We start from the raw sequence: 22,604 nt of genomic DNA on the forward strand, positions 1-22,604 counted from the left end.
CGCTCATTCGTTAGCCATGAGTGGACACTTGGCTCCACTTCAGGACTGGTGCATCACTCCTGTACAACACAATTGCAAATACAGGGGGAAAATGATTATGCCATTGTCAAAGCTTTTACTATCACACTACCACTACTATTACTGCTACCCACTATTAAGTGACCAACCCAGGTCTCAAACTGTTATTAGAAAACTACACCTTATTTCTGCTTGTTGCAACAATTAAAGCATGTGGCTACAGTCTACACAATAATTTTTCCTACAACAGAAAAGCATCCAGAAAGAGCAAATTGAGGAAAGAAAAAATGGAAAAGCAAACAGAATGGCAACGCATATATAGATAAATGCATCAAACCATCATATTAGGTGAAATATAATACTATAGTTGAACAACTACTACAAGAACTGATGAAAATCAACTAATCTCACAAGCACGCAATTTAAAGCTACACACAAAAACAACTAAATAGGAAGTAGCTACTAGTATCTCTTCAACCATACTACTTATTATAAACTATGAAAGCAGATACTGCAAAGTGAAAACCAATGGGATTCAAGCAATTCAACCAATCCCGTTGTGTATCGATATCGAGCTTGAGTCACTCCTTTACTGCTAGGAAAAATTCATTAGGTCACAATTTAATATTAAATGCCACAGATCCACAAGTCGAAGTCCAAGATCCAGTAAGTGATTTTACTGTCAAAATTACTCCTATTCGGCTCATCAAGACTGAGCACCACCATATCCAGCACCATAACCAACTTGCCCACCATGAGCCCCCTGAGAAGTCCCATAGTTTCCAGAACCTTGAGCTTGTTCAGATCTCCAACCAGCATTTCCATAACCTGAATTTCCATTAGCCTCCCCATAGCCACCGCCCATATAGCTGCCGCTGCCACCACTACCTTGTAGTTCACTCCCACCAGCACCGCTGGCATTGCTATTCGGGGTACTCCCAGTACGCCCTCCAACAGCACCATATCCACCGGGGTTCCCATAAGAACTATCACTTCCACTATACCCACCGTACCCGCCATATCCATATCCTTGATTCCCATATCCAGCAGCTCCACTGGGGGATTGACCTGCAGTTGCTGAACCAGGGCCACCACCGACAGAGCCAGCACCACCACTTGGTGCACCCCATGCAGCTGTGTTCCCATAGCCCATAGACCCATAACCAGAAGCAGCCTGAGCTGGCCATGAAGTCCTTGGACCACCTGGTGGACCACCGGCATAAGCAGCATTAGCAACATTTGGATTCCCGTATGCTGCCCCAGCTGCTCCACCATACCCAGCAGCAGCACCACCATAACTTCCGTATGCACCATAACCCATGCCATTATTAGCTGGACCATAGCCATATCCAGGCGCACTATAGCCAGCAGAACCGTAAGGTGGAAAACCACCTGCAGTGCTTTGAGGTTGCATATACCTATTAGAATCCATACGGCCATCATAAGCATTCTGGTTGCCACCAGATGACCCATAACCCTGATAGCCTCCAGCACCGCCGCCACCACCGCCACCACGGCCACTTGCACCGGGATTGGCATCTTTTGGAAGTGCACGCTTCACTTCTACTTGCTTACCATATAAATCATGAAAGGTCTTGTGCAAAACTCTATCAACTGCCTCTTCAGTGTCAAAAGAAATAAAACCAAATCCACGTGGTCGTCCAGTATTCTGGTCGAACATAACTACTACGTCAGTTACATGACCATACGACTCAAAATACTGACGAAATTTTTCCTCAGTCAGTGTGGGAGGTAACCCTCCAACAAATATCTTTTTCGTCCTCATATTTCCACCATTTCCACCAGAATTCCAACCAGAGTGGGAATTTCCACCTCTGGAAGTGACAGAAATTTGTTGATCCTCTCTTGATAAGGCCCTCTTAGCATCAACCTGAATATGAGAATTACAAGATTATAAAATCAGTCACTAGAAAGGCCTATATATTGATTATGGAAAAGAAAAAAAAAATAAGTATCACAAATTGACCTGTTCTCTACATTTATTATTGAAATTCAAAAATAATCCTTTAGGCTGGGTTACAACTCATGTTTCTAGAAATTCAGAATATCAGACAAATCAAGAATAGTCAATCAATGGCATGCTATTCAATAAGAGCAAATGACCATAAGCAGAAGCATTTTGTTGAAGGAAATGGATCATAGAATCGCACAACTCAAAAGACATTTAATTCTTTTTCTTTAGTCTGGGTTACAACTCATGTTTCTAGAAATTCAGAACATCAGACAAATCAAGAATAGTCAATCAATGGCATGCTATTCAATAAGAGCAAACGACCATAAGCACAAGCATTTTGTTGAAGGAAATGGGTCATAGAATCGCACAACTCATAAGACATTTAATTCTTTTTCTAGAGAAACCGAACTGGATTTCAAATCTCACATCTCAACATTAGTCTCATCAGGCATAAGCATAAACAAGCACCACTAGCCTCAACTATATCAGTTGACGATTGTAAATGATATTACAAATTAGCAGTTTAATGTGCATCCAACTAAAGAACTAGTATTAATTTCCTTCTTTAAATAAAAAACCATAAGTATGATTTCTCCTTTTTCCTGCACAACAGAAGTACATAACACCAATAATAGTGTTCTCAGTAAAGCGTATCTAAAATTAAGATAATGACCAAACCATGAACAAAAAAATTAGGAACATGTCAAGGCCAAAAAGAAAAAACAATTCACAGGTCATTCAAAATGAAAATTCAGAAAATCCCAGAAAGCAAATACTGCAAAAAAAGCCAATAGAAACCCTAAAATAAAAGCAACTCAAACTAAGATACAAAATCCACAACTAACTGGATTCCAATAAAACCAGCAATTCAGAAGCAACAAAGACACTATCAAAATTGTAACACTTAAATAACCACTGATACCCTAATTTTTTCCATAGAATAAAATGACGGAAACCCAACCTAGACCGAGGAACAAAGGGGTCAAAGGGGGTTATGGCAAGAAAATGTCAAAAAAATAAGAAGAGAGAAGAAAAGAGGGGAAATGAGGGTTTTTAACCGTTACCGTTCTACCATCGATGACGTGCTTATCTTGGAGGACCCTGTCGAGAACAGAGGGATCGGCGAATTCAACGAAGCCGAAGCCTCTGGGCTTGCCGGTGTTCTTATCCCTCATAACGGAGGCGTTGGTGACGTCACCATAGTTGCAGAAATGGTCTTTCAGCTTGTCCTCGTTGGTGTCCCAAGAAATGCCCCCGATGAATAGCTTCCCCTGATCTGAATCCATTCCTTTTCCTTTCTTCCTTTCCCCCTCTCTCTCTCTATCTCTTTGTGTGTATATACGAAACCGTAATATACGAGTTGGAACCTGGAAGGAAGAAGGGAGGGTTTGTGGAGAGGGAAGAAGGGATTTTTGGGTTCGGGAGGGAAGAGAGAGGGTAGAGGGAGGGTGTGGCTCAGCTGATGAGTTAGTGTTGTTTTTGTGTCGTTCAGTCTTGAGTGTGAAACACACAGAAACGCTGTTACAAACGAGCGACTTGAAAAGGTTTTTGTCTTCTTTATGCCACGTTTAAACACTTTAATATTCTGTCCAGGAAAAAAAAAAAACTTTAATATTAAGTCTTAATTTTTTTTTAACTTTAGAAAAATTTTCTGAAATAAAATAAAAAAAAAAATTATTTTTATTTACCGAAAACTTTTTTTTTTGAATGTTGGAGCAAGTTCGCCCACTACATCAACTTGCTTAATTTGATGAAGTTAGTCCATTGTATCGGCGAATTTCATGAAAAATGGAGAGTTTGCCACTAGCACAGTAAATTTCATATCGCCGTAAAAATCAAGTAGTCTCACTCATTTTTTTACTTTTTTATGTTCGACGAACTCTCTTCTTCTCATTTTCATCTTTATTCTATCATCTCCTCTCAAGTAAAATTTCAAGTAAGTTATCTAAACTACTTTTTTGTTTTTAATTAATTTTGTTATGATATTATTTTATTAAATTTAGAATAGAATTTTTGATATAATTAGTTAGTAGATATTAATAAAATAATAATTATATAGACTTAATTAATTAAAAATATAAAAATAATTATTTATTAATTATTTAAAAAATATAGGAATTATATTTTCTGTTATTTACCTAGAAATATAAGAATAATTATTCAAAGTTAGTACTTTAGAAATCAGTATAAAAGTTATTTATAATTAATTGTTTAGAGATATTTTATTAACGGTTTAGAATAATATATTAAATTATTTAGTGCTTTTTGAATTTTTTGTGATTTAAAAATTATTAATATTAATTTTATAAATATTTTATTTTAGATATTTTGATGGTCAAGAGCTAGTAGAAAGTATCTTTTTGTACATAATAGGAAGTATCTTTTTGTATTAATGATATTAAATTTAAATCTTTAATAAGAAGTATGGTTCTTTCATTAATGAAAAACTAGAGAAAAACTCGAAATAGCCTCTGACAATTACTTCGAAAGACAATGAGGTCTTCGAAAAAAAAAAAAAAACCCAATTTGACTCCTGACAATTACCTCGAAAGGACGAGGCCCCTATGCCAAAGAAAAGTCAATGTTATTTTTTTTTGGCACAGGGGCTAATCAGTCCCAAAAAAATATTAGGGCCAAATTGAGTGTTTTTTCTTCTTGGGGGCCTTGTTGTCCTTTCGAGGTAATTGTCAGGGATCGAGTAAGGTATTCACTCAAAAAACTAATAGAAAGTGTTAAAAATTAACTCTTAATTAATCAACATTAGCTAATTTCAGAATTTAAATTTATGATTTAAGATTTAGAATTAATAAATTTATAATTTAGAATCTAAAATTTAAGATATACAGAGATTACCCGCAACGAGAAGGTTAATAAGGATTCGCAAAATCTTCATAGAGATGGAAACATGTCCCTACTAATTAATAGGGATGGGTGGAGATTAATAGAATTTTGCACAACAATTAATCTCTACATACAAGTGATTTAAAGGGCAATTTACACAAATAAAATGATTGAAGGAAACCTTTACGCAAATACAACATTGGCAATTTTCAGACGCAAATGCAACAAATGCAACTGTATATAATCTGCTACACCCTGTAGCGGAACTCAATTGCACGTAATCGCTACAGGGTATCGCGGATTACGTTGAGGGCTGCATTATTCATAAACCGCTATACCCTGTAGCGGATTATGAGTATAGTGGTGATTATGTTAATAGTAACAACCCATGATGCAAAATGCACGAATTGATACAAAATGTAATCGTCATTCGTAATAAGTCGTACAAAAATAATAGCCACCAAGTATTAACAATAACACAGAATAAGTTAACTACATAACTCATACAGATATAACTGTCACAAATCGGTAACCCTAACAGAAAATAAATAAGTCATAATTTATACAAGGATAACGGTCGAAAATAAGACAATAGGCGCTACTGCTGGTCACCATCAACATCATGGTCGCCCCCGAATGGACCAAGTAGGTGCAAGCCTGTGCCACATCGAGTCGGACGCCTAACCCTAGCCGCTCGCCGATCTCCCAGTGGAGCCTGCTGTGGCCCAACTCCAAATGCAGATGGTGGCGTCTCCCCCATGCTGAACCAAGTGTCGTACGGGCTGCCTGCGGGCTCGTTCAGGTCGACCGGGAGCTGGGTCTCAGGAACCTGGGACGGCACATCCACTGGCTGTGGCCTATACTCCAGAGGGTCGGAAGGGCTGCCTGGAATCGGGCTCTGGTACTAATGAACGTTGTCACCCCGTATGATCTCAGCAAAATCCGCATAGAACTGGCCACCCAACTGATCGTCCAAATCCATGGTGAAAGAAGTGGTAGCAAGATCGGCTAACAGCTGTGTGCTACACTCATGTAGTACCTGAGAGCTAAATACGTGAGTAAAAGGTGTACTACCCATACTAGCCTCCGTGGTGCCACCAACATGAGTGTCTGTAGGGTGCCGACGGGACGATCCAGCCTCGTCATCATGGTGGACGGGAGGTGCTCGTCCACCACGAGCAGCCCGTCATCTAGCAGTAGATCGACGAAGGCGATGATCTGCTTGGCCTTCGTCATCACCACCAACCTGCTCCTCCTGCATCATGTCGTCGAGCCAGCGCCACTCGCAATCAGTGGCATGTGTACCGATGCATCGTCTCCGCTCCACACGTCTGTTATCCGGCATATCGGATGCTGGAACTCTAGTCGGCGCCTGCGACGACCCTCTGAGTATAGCATCATCCGGAACCTGGGTCGGCCTGGGGTCGGCAAAAGCAATCCCTGGTGACAGAATCCTATGTGCAACACGGTGCCACCAGTCCAGGTACTCAGCGGATGGACCAGGATCAGGAACTCTCTGGACACTCAACACAGAGCGAACTCGCTCGTCCCAATGCTGATGCCATGTCCTATAGTAAGTGGGGAACCATCTATCTCCACCCCTGCCCGCCTTACTATGAAGATACTCTATGTTGAGCGTTGGCTCAGGCAAATGCTATACGCCCCCTAGCTGTGGGAAGACCCTGTCTACTTGATGCCAATCAAAATTTCAAAATTTCAAAGTTTACCTCTCTACCTTGACTATTAAATGTTAAATGTCAAAGTTTAAATTTCAAAATTTCATTTTCAAACCAAAAGCTAGACTAAGTCTCTATCTATCTAATTAATGAATAAAATATACATTTATTAAAATATTGAATGGAAATAGAGACACTTACCTCTTCATCGATGGTTTCGGCTACGTGAGCAACGCCGTCGAGCTGGTACAACCGCCGTTCATCCTCCATTCTTTCAAAACTACTCAAGAATATGAATTTTCTCTCCCTTCTCTCTACTTTCTCTCTCTAACTTTCTTTCCAAAATACTTCAAATGATTTTCGCTACAGCCTCACGCGGTATATATAATCACCACTATACTCATAATTCGCTACAGGGTGTAGCGGATTACGCACAAACGCCATTTGATCATAAACCACTACAGGGTGTAGCGGTTTATGAATAATGCAGCCCTCAATGTAATTCGCGATACCCTGTAGTGGATTACATGCAATTGAGTTCCGCTACAGGGTGTAGCAGATTATATACAGTTGCGTTGTTGCATTTGCTTCTGTAAATTGCCAATGTTGTATTTGCGTAAAAGTTTTCTTCAATAATTTTATTTGTCTAAATTGCCCTGATTTAAACAAACAAGTCCAAATAAGTTGGTTTGACCTAATTTAACTCATGCGCCACTTTCTCTAACAATATTTTCATCCATTGTGCCAATATATAACTTCCTTTTTCATGCGGATTTCGTTTTCTTTTTTAAATTTTCTCAACATTTTCTGTGTCTCTACATTCCGTTCCATCTCTACATTCTCTGCGTTTCTCCTCCTTCTCTATGTTCTCTTCGTTCTCTTCATTCAAGTTCAATGCTCTTCGTTCAAGTTTTTGAAATCAAACTGTGAAATCAGGTTTGAACATTTATTTCGTTGTCAAAAATATGAATGATTCAAGCTCAGACTGTCAATTGAATTAGAGCAAAGTGGATTATTGTTTTGAATTGAATGAAACGGCTGAGGTATGGTTCGATTCTAGTTTAATGTTTGCGTTACTAGTTTATGGTTGTGTAGGTGAATAATGATGTTTTTCTTTGTGAAAATTGTTGTTCATGTTTGATTGTTTGAATTTAATGTAACATACCAATTCTTAATCTGATTCTATTATTTTGATGAATTTATTTTTTTTCCTCGTTTCGATGTATTTTGATTATAAATTGATGTATTTTGGAACTCTTTCGGTGTGTTTTGAAAATCTTTCTTTGTATTTGTAGGTTCAGACTTTCAATTGAACCAGGGCGAATTGTATTATTGTTTTGAATCGAATCAAGTAGTAAGGTGTGGTTTGAATCTAGTTAATGTAGTTTGTTAGTAGTTTATGATTCTGAAGTTGAATCATTTTGTTTTTGTTTGATTGTAACGTACCAGTTCTGAACTTGATTCTATTATTTTGATGAATATGTTTCCTCCCGTTTCAGTGTATTTTAGTTTTTAATATGGTTTATTTTGCACGATTTTCGGTATATTTTCAGTTTTTGTGCGATGTTGATGAGCAACTTGTTCCAAAGATCGAGATGAATTTTAACATGCTGGAAGAAGTTGGAAAATTCTATAAAGATTACTCTAAACTTGCAGGTTTTTATACGAAAATTCAGAGCACAAATGAGAAGGAAAATGAAATTAAGATCCAATTGATTAAATGTATCAGAGAGGGAAAACGGAAATCAGACATATCTCCAACTAAGAAGACCAATCCCTCAGCTGGATTTAATTGTCCTGTAAGAATTTATATGCATATATTGAAGGATATTGGTGTTTGGATCATTTCGAAGGTTGTGTTGTATCATTCATATCCGTACTATCCAAATCAAGTAAAGATGCTTAAACAACACAGACAATTAAGCATGTTTGTACGACGTACAATAGAGAATAATGACGAGGCTGGAATCAGACCAAGCAAAACTTACCAATCGTTTGTCGTAGCAACAGGGGGTCATTGTGAATTAAGTTTTGTTGAAAAAGATGTGAGAAATTACATCACGAGAGAAGTGCAGAATATTTCAGAACTAGAGGATAAAAAGACTTTGGGAAATACTTATTAAGAATGAAAGAGAAGAAACATAATTTCTTTTTTTGAGCTTGAACTTAAAGTTGATCAATCAATTAAGATTGCTTTTTTGGTCGACGCAAGAAGCAAGGGTGCTTGTAAGTATTTTGGAGATATTATTTCATTCGATACCACTTACAATACAAACAGGTAATATGCTGTTCTGGTTTATGTGTATTTTGATATTACTTTCGGTGTACTTAGACAGGTTTTTGGTGTATATATGATTTTGTTTGTGTCGTTGTGTTTAGGTATAATCTGGTTTTTGGTTCTTTTATTGGGGTGAATCACCACGGTCAGCCAACACTTCTGTGTTATACTTTGATGAAAAATGAGGATATTCAATCATTCAAATGGTTATTTCAATATTGGCTTCGTTGCATGGGAGGAAATGCTCCAAAAGGCATTCTTACCGATCAATGTGCATTGATGCACAGGGCTATTGAGGCCTGTATGCCCACAACAATTTACCGATGGTGTATTTGGCATATCATGAAGAAGATTCCAAGTAAATTAAATGACTATAAGCGACACAAAGAAATTGAACACGAGATGAGTCATGTTGTTTGGAACTCTTTTACAAAAGAATCATTTGATAGGAATTAGAATGATTTTTTGATAAAGTATGCTATTGGGGACAACAAATGGCTTTCAGGTAATGATGTCTTTATTAGGATTAAGTGATGTTACTTTTAGTGTGTGGATATTTATATGTTTTTCTTCTACAGTAGAGGTATCAAACTGTACGTCTTTCGGTGTATTTCGGTTCTAATTAATATTTTTCTAATTTTTTCAGAGCTTTTCAAAGATCATCATTTATGGATTCCGGTTGTCTCGATCACCACTTCTGGGCCAAGATAAGAAGTATATAAAGGAGCGAGAGCATGCATGCTTTTTTTAAGAAGTTTATTACGCGCAATTTACTTATCCAAATTGTGAAATAGTACGATAGTTGCCTAGGAAGTAGAAAGCAGAGAGAGAGAAAATCGGATGCTGCAAATTTTCATACCGTCATACCTTATGCAACAAAATTCTCAATAGAAGCTCAATTTCAGCATGTGTATACTCACGAAAAAATCAAAAAAGTCCAAGCACAATTTAGAGGAAAGGTGAATTGCATCATAAGATCAACGTATTCCGCTCTAGGCTATACTACAAGTTTGCAGTTACGTACGACACGATGTCATCTCAAGTTAAATGCCAATGCTTATTATTCGAGTCAAGAGGGATATTGTGCCATCATTCTCTGAGCGCGTTAAGCTTTGAGCAAGTAGATAAGGTGTCACTAAGATATATATCAGAACGATGGAGTAAGAACGTAAAGAGGAGGCACACACATATCAAGAGCAGCCATGATGAGCCTCTTTTGGAGCCAAGAAGTAGGATATTTGATGATTTGGTATTTCGGTCACAAAATATTTGTGAATTTACATCAGAATATGAGGAGTTGACTACAATTCTGCACCGCACATATGACAATGCTATGGTTGAGATGCAAGAATACAAAGCCAAAAGCAAAGGAAAATGTTTGTTAGCTCACAAAAATGCTTTGTTGGAAGATATTAACAAGGTTCAAAGCCCTCCACAGGTGAAAACAAGAGGACGTCTGAAAAATAGATTGGGATCGAACACTGAAAAACAAATTGCAAATGTTGCAAAGAAAAAGAAAAAGAAGGTTATAACTGAGGTAAAACTCATGTTCTTTAAACAGTGGGAATTGAGTTTGTGCATGTTAATAGTTTTGCTAATATATGATATACTTTTTGCAGTTGAACCTTTTTTATAACTTTAGAGATTCAAGAGAATAAGATAGATTTTCGGTGTTTTTATGAATATATTTCGATGTTATCCGACATAATTTCGGTCTAACTTGCGTAATGTTCTTTTTTTTTTTTTTTATGAAAATGAGGTTTAGTGTTTAAATTTTCTTGTTTTGTTATTTTTTACAATGTTTTGAAATTAGTTTTTCCAATTACTTGATGGGATTTATTTATTTTAAATATACAGTACACAGACTATTCAATACTTAAGTAGTATAGAAATTCAACCTAGAGAATTTGGTGTTTATCTGAATGATTTTTTGTGTATTCGAAAAGCAATTCGGCATAGTACAGAATTTATTCTTCTTTTTCTGCATTTTTTAACCTGGATTCATTCAGATTAACAGCATTACAATACAATACAAGCAGATTCATAGAAGTTTAATTTTGCAAAGAAAATTATGTAGTATTATTACAAAGATACACTTTAGAATATCAAACTATCTACTATCAGTATCTGATGATTTCAATGTATAGTAAGGACTCAGTAGTGAAGCAGATGGCTTAGATAGTTTGGTTGCTTCACATTTTTCAATGACTTTATCTCTGAGTCAATTTATTTCGTCAAATAGAATGGTTGAAGCATATTCCACTCTGAAATGATCAACTTCATCCTACAGTTTAAAGAAATTTCTTTATTAAAGTCCGTTAATTTAGTAATAGAGAGTTATTTATTTTTAAAGATAATTACCTATTTTCAATTCTTCCACAAATATTTTTCTTTTTTGATCTTTTTTGGATCAATTAATTACAGTCATTTCATAACATATATTGCACAATAGTAGCAAAATACAAGAATAAATTAACACAATAAAATAATAGAGTAAGAGAAAACACAATAAAATTTATTAAATAGAAAGATTTGATACCTTGTCTGCTGCCCACTGATGTTGATGTATACTTCGACACCCTCATCCTTGTCTACCAAAGCTTCTCCTCCAGCAAACACCCTCATTTTTGAAACAATGAAGCCCTAAAAACCAAAACAAGGCACGTATAATTTTGATCTTTATTTGAATATTTTTCGGTGTATTCGAAAAGCAATTCGGTGTATTATAGTATTTATTCTTCTTTTTTCATAGAACTACAAGTGCACCTTATTTCAAACAGACAGAAACAAAAGAATTTATAGAGGGAATAGAAATTTGTATCAAATAAACAACTTACAAATTTATTAATTGTTGTTCTCTCTTTTGTAGGAGCTTTTTTGTTTATTGGGTTGAGGACATAAAATTTATTCTTTTGAATATCCGCTATCCATAATCACCAATACCCCACATAGCAAATCGGAGCAAATATCTGAAGTTTTGGCAGAGAGAACAATTTTTTAGCTTAATTGTCACCTAATTATTTAAGAAACTTTATAAATGAAAGCTTACAAACGGATGGGATGCAAGATTTTTCTTATCCAAAATTGAGAGGTGGTTGGTGCGCGGAATTTAACTTCGCACAACTGAACCAGCAAGTGCACTGGGTCGTCCAAGTAATACCTGAGGTGAGTCAGGGTCGATCTCACGAGGATTGTTGGCTTGAATCAATCTATGGACACCTTGTAAATCTTAGTCAGGAGGATAGAAAAGTTGTTTGGTTGTTTAAGCGCATAAAAGTAAAATAAAGATAACGTTACTCAGTAATTGTGGATTCAATGATAAGAAGATGGTTAAGGCTTCGGAGGTGCTTTATTCTACTGGATCAATCCTTTCTTACTATCTACTTCAACTGTGAATGATTTCTTCTATAGCACACCTTATGTGATCAACGCTGGTTGAGAGGCCGCTAATCTTCCTCTAGGCTGAACACCAGGTTTAGTGCGCATCCAGTCTGAATGAGGGTGAAGCTCTTGAAGTTCATCCCTTTAATGATCCTACTCAAAATGTCACACACAAGGTCGATTCTTCTGGATCAGAGAATTTTGCGCCTTGGTTCTAGCATCTACCACAAAGACTCTAATCTCCCCATACCTCGGCTGAACTGATATCTCGAGAAGTCTCCAACGAAGTTGTGGATTAGCTGTCTAAGAGATGTATAATCAAGCTAGTGGTTCAGTAATATCCGATGAAAGACGCTCACTAAACCCATGTAGAATAGAGATAACTTGTGATGGTTCAACTCATTCATAGGGTTGAAGAACGGAGATACATCTTAGAATAGAATCAAACAAGAATTGAAATAGAACAGTAGTGCTTTATTAATCCATAAAACTCAGCAGAGCTCCTTACCTTAACCTAGAAAATTTAGAGACTCATACTGTACATAAGAACAATACAATTCGAAAATATGGAATAAAGTTGGCGAAGATCAAAAGTCCTTAATATGGGTGAACTCTTGTCTATATATACTAATCTAATAACTAGGGATTATAGAAATATGATAGGCTTAGGCTTGTAGAGCGAAAATCCACTTTTGAAGCCCACTTGGTGAGTGTTTGGGCTGAGCTAAGGCTGTCTCCACGTGCTAGTAGGGCTCTTGGGTGTTGAATGCCCACTTTGGACTCCCCTTTGGGCGTTGGACGCCAGCTGCTCCCTTTTGGGCGTCCAATGCTAGGAAGGGGGTAGATGGCTGGCATTGAACGCCAGTTTTGGGCCTTCATCTCCAAAGACAAGTATGGACTATATTATATATTACTGAAAAGTCTTGGATGTTGGCTTTCCATAGCCATTGAGAACGCTCCATTTGGATATCTGTAGATCCAGAAATGTTTGCCTGAATGCACGGAGGTTCGATCCTGACAGCATCTGCTACGCTTTCCTTGCCTCTGAATCAGACTTTGTTAAAACTCTCAGATTTCAGCCAGAAAATACCTGAAATTACCATAAAATACAACAACTTATAGTAGAATCCAAAAATTTGAATTTTACACTAAAACCTATAAAAACATAATAAAACCTAAATAAAACAAAAAACTATATGAAAATGATATCAAAAAGCGTATAAAATATCCGCTCATCAGTGGTCTTGATAGTCTTCAACCCGGAAGGGCTTCTTAGTTTTTGGATGAAGAAAGTTGCCCTCATGACTCGACAATGCATAATTCTGCAAAATTTGTATAACGCCGAAAGAATTAGTTACAGCAAACAATACATTTTAAAAATACACTAAAATTTTAATGTATTACAACTTACAATAATATCAGGGGGTAGACAATATATGAGTTTCTGAAATCTTTCAATTTTTCTGGTGTTCAGAATTTAGCACATTGCAGAGACAACCTACGAATACCAAAAACCGAAACTTAATACATATATGGCATAACGACTGATAAGTCATTAACATTATTCTAGGATTACCAGATTTTTGACATCTGTTTTAGCTTTTAAGGATTCAAAGTGCATTTTTCTTATTTCCAATTGTTTTTCATGTTTCAGTATAAAAATTGTCTCCCACTCATTAGTGCTTTCATCTTCTTAAGTCTTGATATTTGTCACCTAATGAAAGCATTTCTCTTTAACTTCATCTGATATTTGCATCTGCTTCACGGGAGTTTTGAATTTGTCGAGGAAACTCATTGTAGGCTGCACTTTTTCTAGAGAGGGACTTTTCTCTCTAGAAAAATTTAAAGCTGTTGTAACCCCAGTATCTATGACAGCTTCCACAAACTCTTCCAAATCTTCCACCAATATTGGGCTGATCTTAAGATTTTCCCTTGATAGCTTGTGGTTCATCCTCTTTAGAAAGTGTAGCCTCCTTACTTGAAATACACTCAATTCACATGAAATACACAGAAATACAAAGCAAATACACTAAAATTTAAAAAGATATGCAACTCAATAAAATAAGCACAAAATGACAGCAGAAGCACTACAACAAATTTCTATGGGCTAGTTACCACAAATGCATCAACTAAGTCCGTCAAAATGGACAAAATTAATATTCTTTTTCTTAGTTACAACAAAAAGAGGACAACACTAATTGCACCTCAATTAATAAGAAATATACTAAAATACAAACCAAATAAACCAAAACTATTACAAAAAGAATTCAAATAATACTTACACATTAGTATTTCTTTCTTCTATATCTTCTTCTCCGAATGAAGTTGCAGCAGTTGGTTGAGTTTGGGGGCTTGAAGCAGGAGCAAATACTTGAAATAGGACTCTAAGGAAAAGAAAAGTGAAAAAGTTAATATGGCATAAACATTTAGGTGCAAATTGTTTACTCAATGAAATAGAACATTGAAAGTGAGTTGGAAAACTCACATATCCAGTGGTTCTAATTCAGAATGAGTTTGTTTTGGAAGAACAATGATTTGTCTTTTAGGATTATCATTTATTATTGCTTCTTGCACAGGAGCTAGTTCCTTCAATGATTCTTCCTGTTCTGTGAACCTGAAATACACCGAAATTACATCACAACTACACCACAAGCATTGAATAAAAACACAACTTCTGTTGCATGAGAACTTACATAGTTGTAGTTTTTTCTTTTTATTTATTGCCTTTTATTTCTTGCATAAAATCTTAAAGGGCTTTTTTTCTAAAAAAAATATATGAAGTTAGAAGTAGAATAAGGTAGCACAAGAATGAAAGAAATAGTAAGAGACAAGAAAACCCAATTATATTTTATCAATTGGTTAATTTACACTGCTCTGATTGCTTGTCTGTGTTAGAAACATAGCATCATTTTCACTTGCCAAATTTACATGTGGCATTCTACGGACAAAATAAATTTTATTCAGTTAAACTAGAGTAATTACATCAGGTTTAAGGAAAATTTAGCAAAGAAAGAATTTCAGACAATGAATCTTACGTTGGTGAAGGATCATAGCGAGCTTCCATGGAGTGAATCCCAGTTTCTGGAATATCAGTGGTTTTTTGCTATATTTTGAAAAAGCAATCAATCATCAGGCAAAAAAACACAGTAAAATTGCCAAAATACACCAAAAATTGGCAAGCGTAGCATTTTACAATGATAGTTTTTGAATCTTATTCATTATCAGAATCAGTTTCTTTTTGTGAGGATGAGTCCTCAACAACTTGTTTTCTTTTTTTGATTTAGTTCTATAAAAGCGAACAATCCTCAGGCAAATGAACACAATAAAGATAGCATTACAATGATAGTTTTGGAATCTTACTCATTCTCAGATTTACTTTCTTTTTCAGAAGATGAATCCTCAATAATCTGTTTCTTGTTTTTGGAATTGCATCCTGAAAAAACAAATAATTATTAGGCAAATAAACATAATAAAATTGATAAAATAACCAAAAAATAATACTTACTTTTTTGCAGGCTTGTGATTTTTTTCTCTTAAATCTTTGTTTTCTTAATTTCTCACTTTCTTCACTTTTGACAATACATTCAAAAAATTCTGTTAATAAATAAACTTTTGACGAAAAAGTAAAACACAGTATTTTCAATTATAGTTTCTAAATTTTACCCATTCACTTTCATTTTCGGAAGATGAATCCTCAGTAAGGTGCTTTCTTTTCCTGGACTCCATCCTGGAAAAGGAAACAATCATTAGGCAAGAAAACATAATAAAATGTTCAAAAATACACCGAAAAAATACTTACTTCTTTGCCGTTCTTTTAGGTTGCTTTCTTTTTTTTTTGGTGTCTCCTCCAAGTCATCTTCAGAATCAGACTCGAAATTAGCAAGACTTTCACTTTCTTAAGAAATAGTCTTCTTCTTCTTTTCCTTCTTTTCCTTCTTTCCTTCCTTCTTTTTTCCCTTCTTTTTCACTTTCTTTAGTTATTTTTTCAGCTGTGCCATTTTCACGATTCCCTAACACAATATATTTATAAGAAATACACAAAAAATAAGAAGAAATTTTGTAATTAAGTTACCATCTCATCTTTAATTTCAGCTTTTATTCTTTGTACCAGCAACTCCTTGGTATAGTGTTGGACCCACGGTGGTCCAGGAATTTCATCCACCGAGCTATATTTATATGTCGATTCGTGAAAATATACAATCATTAGGTCATAGAGGCAGCCATTAACAGATTTTTTTTCTAATATGTGCTCTTTAATGCCTTTTATTAGGAAGTTGAGCACATGTCCAACCCAATTACATTGACGAATTATGTCCACGTGAAGAATGGGCAGCATGTGAATCGAAAAAATTTTGTTTACCATGTCGGCAACAAGAAGGACATCTGAATGTATAGAGGTTGATAATTGCGACAAGGTCTTGCCTTGGAAGCTTCTAACAACTTCCTTATTCTCCTCACTAAATTCTTGAAAGTTAATTTTTTATGGATAGCGTGGCCCTGCAAAAGCGGTAAGAAATATTTCAGTGACACAGAAATAATTAGATAATACATCAAAATTTAATTCACAGAATATATTAGGAAATGAATTTTTACTAGCTATACTCATGCCAAAGACAGCAGCTATATTTTCTTGGGTGATGTTGATTATACCATACCGTGTGTCCAATCTGTTAGAGGATAGAACAAATGAATATGCTAATTGTTTCAATAGCTTATATGGCACATTCATTAGAGGGATATGCATCAAACCACCAAATCCCAGTTCTCGAACAATTGCTTTCTTGTCCTCGCTCATGTCCTAGAATTTATCATGAATTGATCTTGTGGAGCATCTCAAATCATGGATTTTCTGTAAATAAATGAGAATCATGTAAATAAACTATATTTATACAAAATTGATTGAGTTCTTCAAACATACATATGCTTATATTATATTTTGGTGCTACCTTTGGTGCCATTTTTTCTATAAGAAATAAAAAAAAGGTTAATACACCGAAAGACAAACCATATACACTAAAATACAAATCAAATAAACCAAAATACAAACCAAACACACTACTATTGTTTTTATTATATCATATAACATGAGATCAGAAAGACATGCAACTGAATCAAACATGCATAAAATGATACTAGAAGCACTAGAATAAAATTCTATGGTTTGTTACAAGAAATCGATGAACAAAATTCCTGATAAATGGACAAAAACAGTTACAAATCACTCAAATATGCACATAATAACATCAGAAGCACAAGAACAATATTCTATTGTCTAGTTAAAGCTTAAAGAGTACAACACCACCAAGTACACCTCAATTCCGGTGAAATACATAGAAAGATAGGACAAATACACCGAAAGACAAACCAAATAGAACGAAATACAAACATGAATACAATGATACCAGAAGCACTACAGACACTCATTTAGAAACATGCAAAACTCAAACATGCACAAAAACACATTCAAATCCCTCAAACACAGGCAAATATAGGTTAAACTATACAACAAACACTACGTAACATTTTTACACCGACCTACACAGTTATCACTATGTAACATTATACCGACCTAACACAGTTATCACCAAATAAAGCGTATAATGAGAACAGTAATGCAAGAACACAAAATAAACTGCAATATTATTACGTAGCGTTTTACGATCATAATGGAAAGAGAAAAGTGAGAAAACTGCAAGATTAGTAAACATTACCTTCAATAATCTTTTGTCTTTTCTTTCTATGTTTGTTGGTGAAGATTTCGACTTCAGCTTTGAAACTTTCTTGACTTTTCGCGACGATTTTGAGAGATTTTTGAGAGGTGTTGATCGTTATTTGAATTTTGAGCGTTGCAATTTTGATCGAGGGAGAAGAACCATTTTTCATAATGAGTTTCGCACTATTCGATAGTCTTAGAAGCGCGTGTTTACAGGCACTTTGACCTGAGGATTGTTTTTATTGGGCTTGGGCCAACTTGTTTAAATTTGTTTGTCAAAAAAACTTGTATGTGTAGCAGGTCTGAAAAAAGACCTTTCATGATTTATAAAATATTTATACTAATTATATTTGCAGTGAGAGATTTTATGGTATAATTAGTATAATGAAATTTATGATAACATTATTAGGGTAGAAATAAAATAAAAAATATATTTTAAACACTTTTCATTTCATTTTGATTTGATTCAGTTTTGTGTTTTGAAAATCAATAATCGAACTAGACCGATAAAAACAATAAATTCCAAAACTTTAGATGTTTTGGTTTTTGATATTTTTTTAGTTTTTTAATTCGATTTATCAGTTTAGTTTGGTTTAATTTGATTTCAAATGCTCATATATGTTGCTATTCGTTCTAGTAAAATAATTTGCAAAAACTTAATGTTAGATAAATGCATAAGAATGGTTTTTATTTTTTAATTTTTTCTCTCATCTTTCTCTTCCCTTTTCTCTCTATTATGTATAAACAAACAAAAATAAAGTCACATGTTTACTATTTTGTGCAAATTTATCATTTTATTGGACCATCTGGCGAGAAAAAAAATTTTTCCCTGTTTTTCATGTGTTTCGAAGAAAATAATGAAAAAATGTCTCGCTAAAACTTTTACCTTGGCAAGTTTCTGACCACGATTTGATGGTACAAAGATGGTGCCCACTCTTCAATCCAGGTGCGCATGATTTTCAACAAATTGCTGTATGGGTAAGGATCCCAAAGCTTTCTATGGAACTTTATACTCATCCCTTTTTATGGAGAGCTGGAGGAAAGATTGGGTCATGCTCAAGATTGATTAGACTACTTCGATCCATTCTAGAGAAAAGTTCTCACATCTATGCGTGGAGATAGACTTGAGGCAAAAGCTTGTTCCAGCCATCGAAGTGTTGGTAAGAGAATTTACAATTGAGTATGAGGGACTACAATTGATTTGTTTTGGTTATGGCCGCTATGGCCATAGATCAGAAGCATGTCCAGAAGGTGAAAGCTCAAAGGAATGTGCTCAACGGTCTGTGGTGCACGAAATCACAATCACACTTTTGTAATTCCGCACAACTAACCAACAAGTGCACTGCGTCGTCCAAGTAATAACTTACGTGAGTAAGGGTCGATCCCACGGAGATTGTCGGTTTAAAGCAAGCTATGGTTATCTTGTAACTCTTAGTCAGGATATCAATAATAATTCTCAGTTTTAATTGGAATGAGTAAAAGAAGATGGATTAAATAATACTTGTTATGCAGTAATGGATAACAGGTTGAGGTTTTGGAGATGCTCTGTCTTCTGAATCTCTGCTTTCCTACTGTATTTTTCTTCACGCACGCAAGGCTCCTTCCATGGCAAGCTGTATGTTGGTGGATCACCGTTGTCAATGGCTACCATCCATCCTCTCAATGAAAATGGTCCAGCTATGGGTTTCGTAGGGCTAATCATCTGTCGGTTCTCACTAGTGTTGGAATAAGATCCATTGATCCTTTTGCACATTGTCACTGCGCCCAACATTTGTGAGTTTGAAGCTCGTCACAGTCATCCCTTCCCGGATCCTACTCGGAATACCACAGACAAGGTTTAGACTTTTCGGATCTCAAGAATGCTACCAATTGATTCTAGCTTACACCACGAAGACTCTGATCTCACAGATTTGAATGCTCTATTGTCAGGAGTGGCAATCAAACTCGTGAACCAGGAACCAAAGAGATACACACTCAATCTAAGGTAGCACAGAAGTGGTTGTCAGGCACGCATTCATAGGTTGAGAATGGTGATGAGTGTCACGGATCATCACGTTCATTATGTTGAAGTGCGAGTGAATATCTTAGAATAGAAACAAGCGTGATTGAATGGAAAATAGTAGTAATTGCATTAATCTATCGGGACACAGCAGAGCTCCTCTCCCCCAACCATGCAGTTTAGAGACTCATGTCGTAGAAGGTACAAAATTCAGATGTAAAAACGTCATGATGTTTAAAATAAATCTATAAAAGTAGTTTTTATACTCAACTAGTAACCTAGGTTTACAGAAAATGAGTAAACTAAGATAGATAGTGCAGAAATCCACTTCCGGGGCCCACTTGATGTGTGTTTGGGCTGAGCACTGAAGCTTTCACGTGCATAGGCTATTCCTGGCGTTGAACTCCAGCTTTTGTGCCAGTTTGGGCGTTTAACTCCAATTTTTATGCCAGTTCTGGCGTTTAATGCCAGAAAAGGGTAAGGAACTGGCATTTAAACGCCTGTTTGCGCTACCAAATCTCGAGCCAAGTATAGACTATTATATATTGCTGGAAAGCCCAAGATGTCTACTTTCCAAATCAATTGAGAGCGCATCAATTGGACTTCTGTAGTTCCAGAAAATCCATTTCGAGTGCAGGAAGGTCAGAATCCAACAGCATCTGCAGTCCTTTCTCAGCCTCTGAATCAGATTTTTGCTCAGGTCCCTCAATTTCAGCCAGAAAATACCTGAAATTAAAGAAAAATACACAAACTCATAGTAAAGTCCAGAAATGTGATTTTTACATAAAAATAATAAAAATATAATAAAAAGTAACTAAAACATACTAAAAACTACATGAAAATATTACCAAAAAGCGTATAAAATATCCGCTCATCACAATACCAAACTTAAACTGTTGCTTGTCCTCAAGCAACTAGACAAATAAAATAGGATAAAAAGAGGATCAAGTTGCAATAGAATCCCAGTGTTTCAAGTGAAGCTCAAATTCTAATCAGATGAGCGAGGCTAGTAGCTTTTTGCTTCTGAACAGTTTTGGCATCTCACTTTATCCTTTGAAGTTCAGAATGATTGGCATCTATAGGAACTCAGAATTCAGATAGTGTTATTGATTCTCCTAGTTTAATATGTTGATTCTTGAACACAGCTACTTTATGAGTCTTGGCTGTGACCCTAAGCATCTTGTTTTCCAGTAATACTACAGGATACATAAATGCCACAGACACATAGCTGGGTGAAGCTTTTCAGATTGTGACTCAGCTTTGCTAAAGTCCCCAGTTAGAGGTGTCCAGAGTTCTTAAGCACACTCTTTTGCTTTGGATAACGACTTTAACCACTCAGTCTCAAGCTTTTCTCTTGGACCTGCATGGCACAAGCACATGGTTAGGGACAGCTTGATTTAGCCGCTTAGGCCAGAATTTTATGCCTTTAGGCCCTCTTATCCATTAATGCTCAAAACCTTGGATCCTTTTTACCCTTGCCTTTTGATTTAAAGGGCTATTGGCTTTTTTTGCTTGCTTTTTCTTTTTCTTTTATTATTTTTTTTCTTTTTCTTTTTCGCAAGCTTTGTTCTTCACTACTTTTTCTTGCTTCAAGAATTAATTTCATGATTTTTCAGATTATCAATAACATTTCTCTTTTTTCATCATTATTTCAAGAGTCAACAATTTTAACATTCATAAACTTCACTATAAAAAATATGCACTGTTCAAGCCTTCATTCAGAAAACAAAAAGTATTGCCACCACAAATAAATAATTTTGAGTTCTTCTCTTAAAAACACGAAATAATTGCATCTTTACTCAAAGAATCTACTATTTTATTCATGTTTAATGATGAAGAGAAAAATAAATTATAGCTTACTTGGAGATAAAAATAAAATTAAAAATAAAGACTCTAATTACTAATATTCATATAATTCTTAAGATAGGTTTCTAATAATAAAAGTTATCACAGAGTTAAGATTAGGACTCAACAACCTTTATTTTGAGAGATGGATGCTCCTTCAATCTGTGGGGTGTCTGGTCCTTCAAGGGAGAGCCTTTGGCGCTTCAGCTCCTATAGCTCACGCCCTTGCTTTTCTTGCTCCTTAAGCAGTTTGCAGAGCATACTATTTTGATTTTGCTGTTCTTCCTTAAGTTGATCCATAGCTTCTTGCAGCTTGATGACAAATGCTTCTAGGCGGGTCCAGTAGTCAATCTGAGGGATTTCTGGGAGGAACTCCTGCGCCCTCCTTTTGATGGAGTTATCTTGCACTTGTTATCCCTCCATTGACTTCTTGGTGATTGGGTGCTCGACTGGGATGAACTCATCCACTCCCATCTTTACCCCAGCATCTTTACATAGCAGAGAGATTAAGCTTAGTAAGCCAATTTGGTTTCAGTGGAGTTCTTATTTGCAATTGTGTAGATCTCACAAGAAATCAAATGATGAATCTCCACTTCGTTTCCCATCATAATGCAATGAATCATCACTGTTCTTTTGACAGTGACCTCAGAGCGGTTGCTAGTGGGCAGTATAGAATGCCCAATGAAGTCCAACCAGCCCCTAGCGACTGGTTTAAGATCTCCTCTCTTGAGTTGGTTTGGGACACCTTTTGAGTTGGTTATCCACTTGGCTCCAGGGAGACATATGTCCTCTAGAACTTGGTCCAACTGTTTATCTATTCTCACTATTCTCCTATTAAAGGATTCTGGATCATCTTGCAGTTGAGGTAGCTTGAAGAC

The 22,604-nt window shown here is 35.9% G+C and overlaps 1 protein-coding gene and 1 pseudogene across 1 annotated transcript; both read right to left on the reverse strand.

Annotated features, from left to right (window-relative positions):
* Positions 1-337: 337 nt before the first annotated feature.
* On the reverse strand, positions 338-3,541 carry LOC107617885 (heterogeneous nuclear ribonucleoprotein 1). The gene is made up of 2 exons (XM_016319762.3): positions 3,058-3,541; positions 338-1,909 (listed from the first exon to the last, which is right to left on the reverse strand). Exons 1-2 carry the CDS (start codon positions 3,277-3,279, stop codon positions 725-727), a joined length of 1,407 nt encoding a protein of 468 aa, XP_016175248.1. The 5' UTR covers positions 3,280-3,541; the 3' UTR covers positions 338-724.
* A 1,979-nt stretch (positions 3,542-5,520) lies between these two features.
* LOC148546390 (uncharacterized) lies at positions 5,521-6,179 on the reverse strand (annotated as a pseudogene).
* Positions 6,180-22,604: the final 16,425 nt, after the last annotated feature.

Source organism: Arachis ipaensis, chromosome B9 (genome assembly GCF_059453495.1).
Source record: "Arachis ipaensis isolate K30076 ecotype BB chromosome B9, ASM5945349v1, whole genome shotgun sequence".
NCBI lineage: Eukaryota > Viridiplantae > Streptophyta > Magnoliopsida > Fabales > Fabaceae > Arachis > Arachis ipaensis.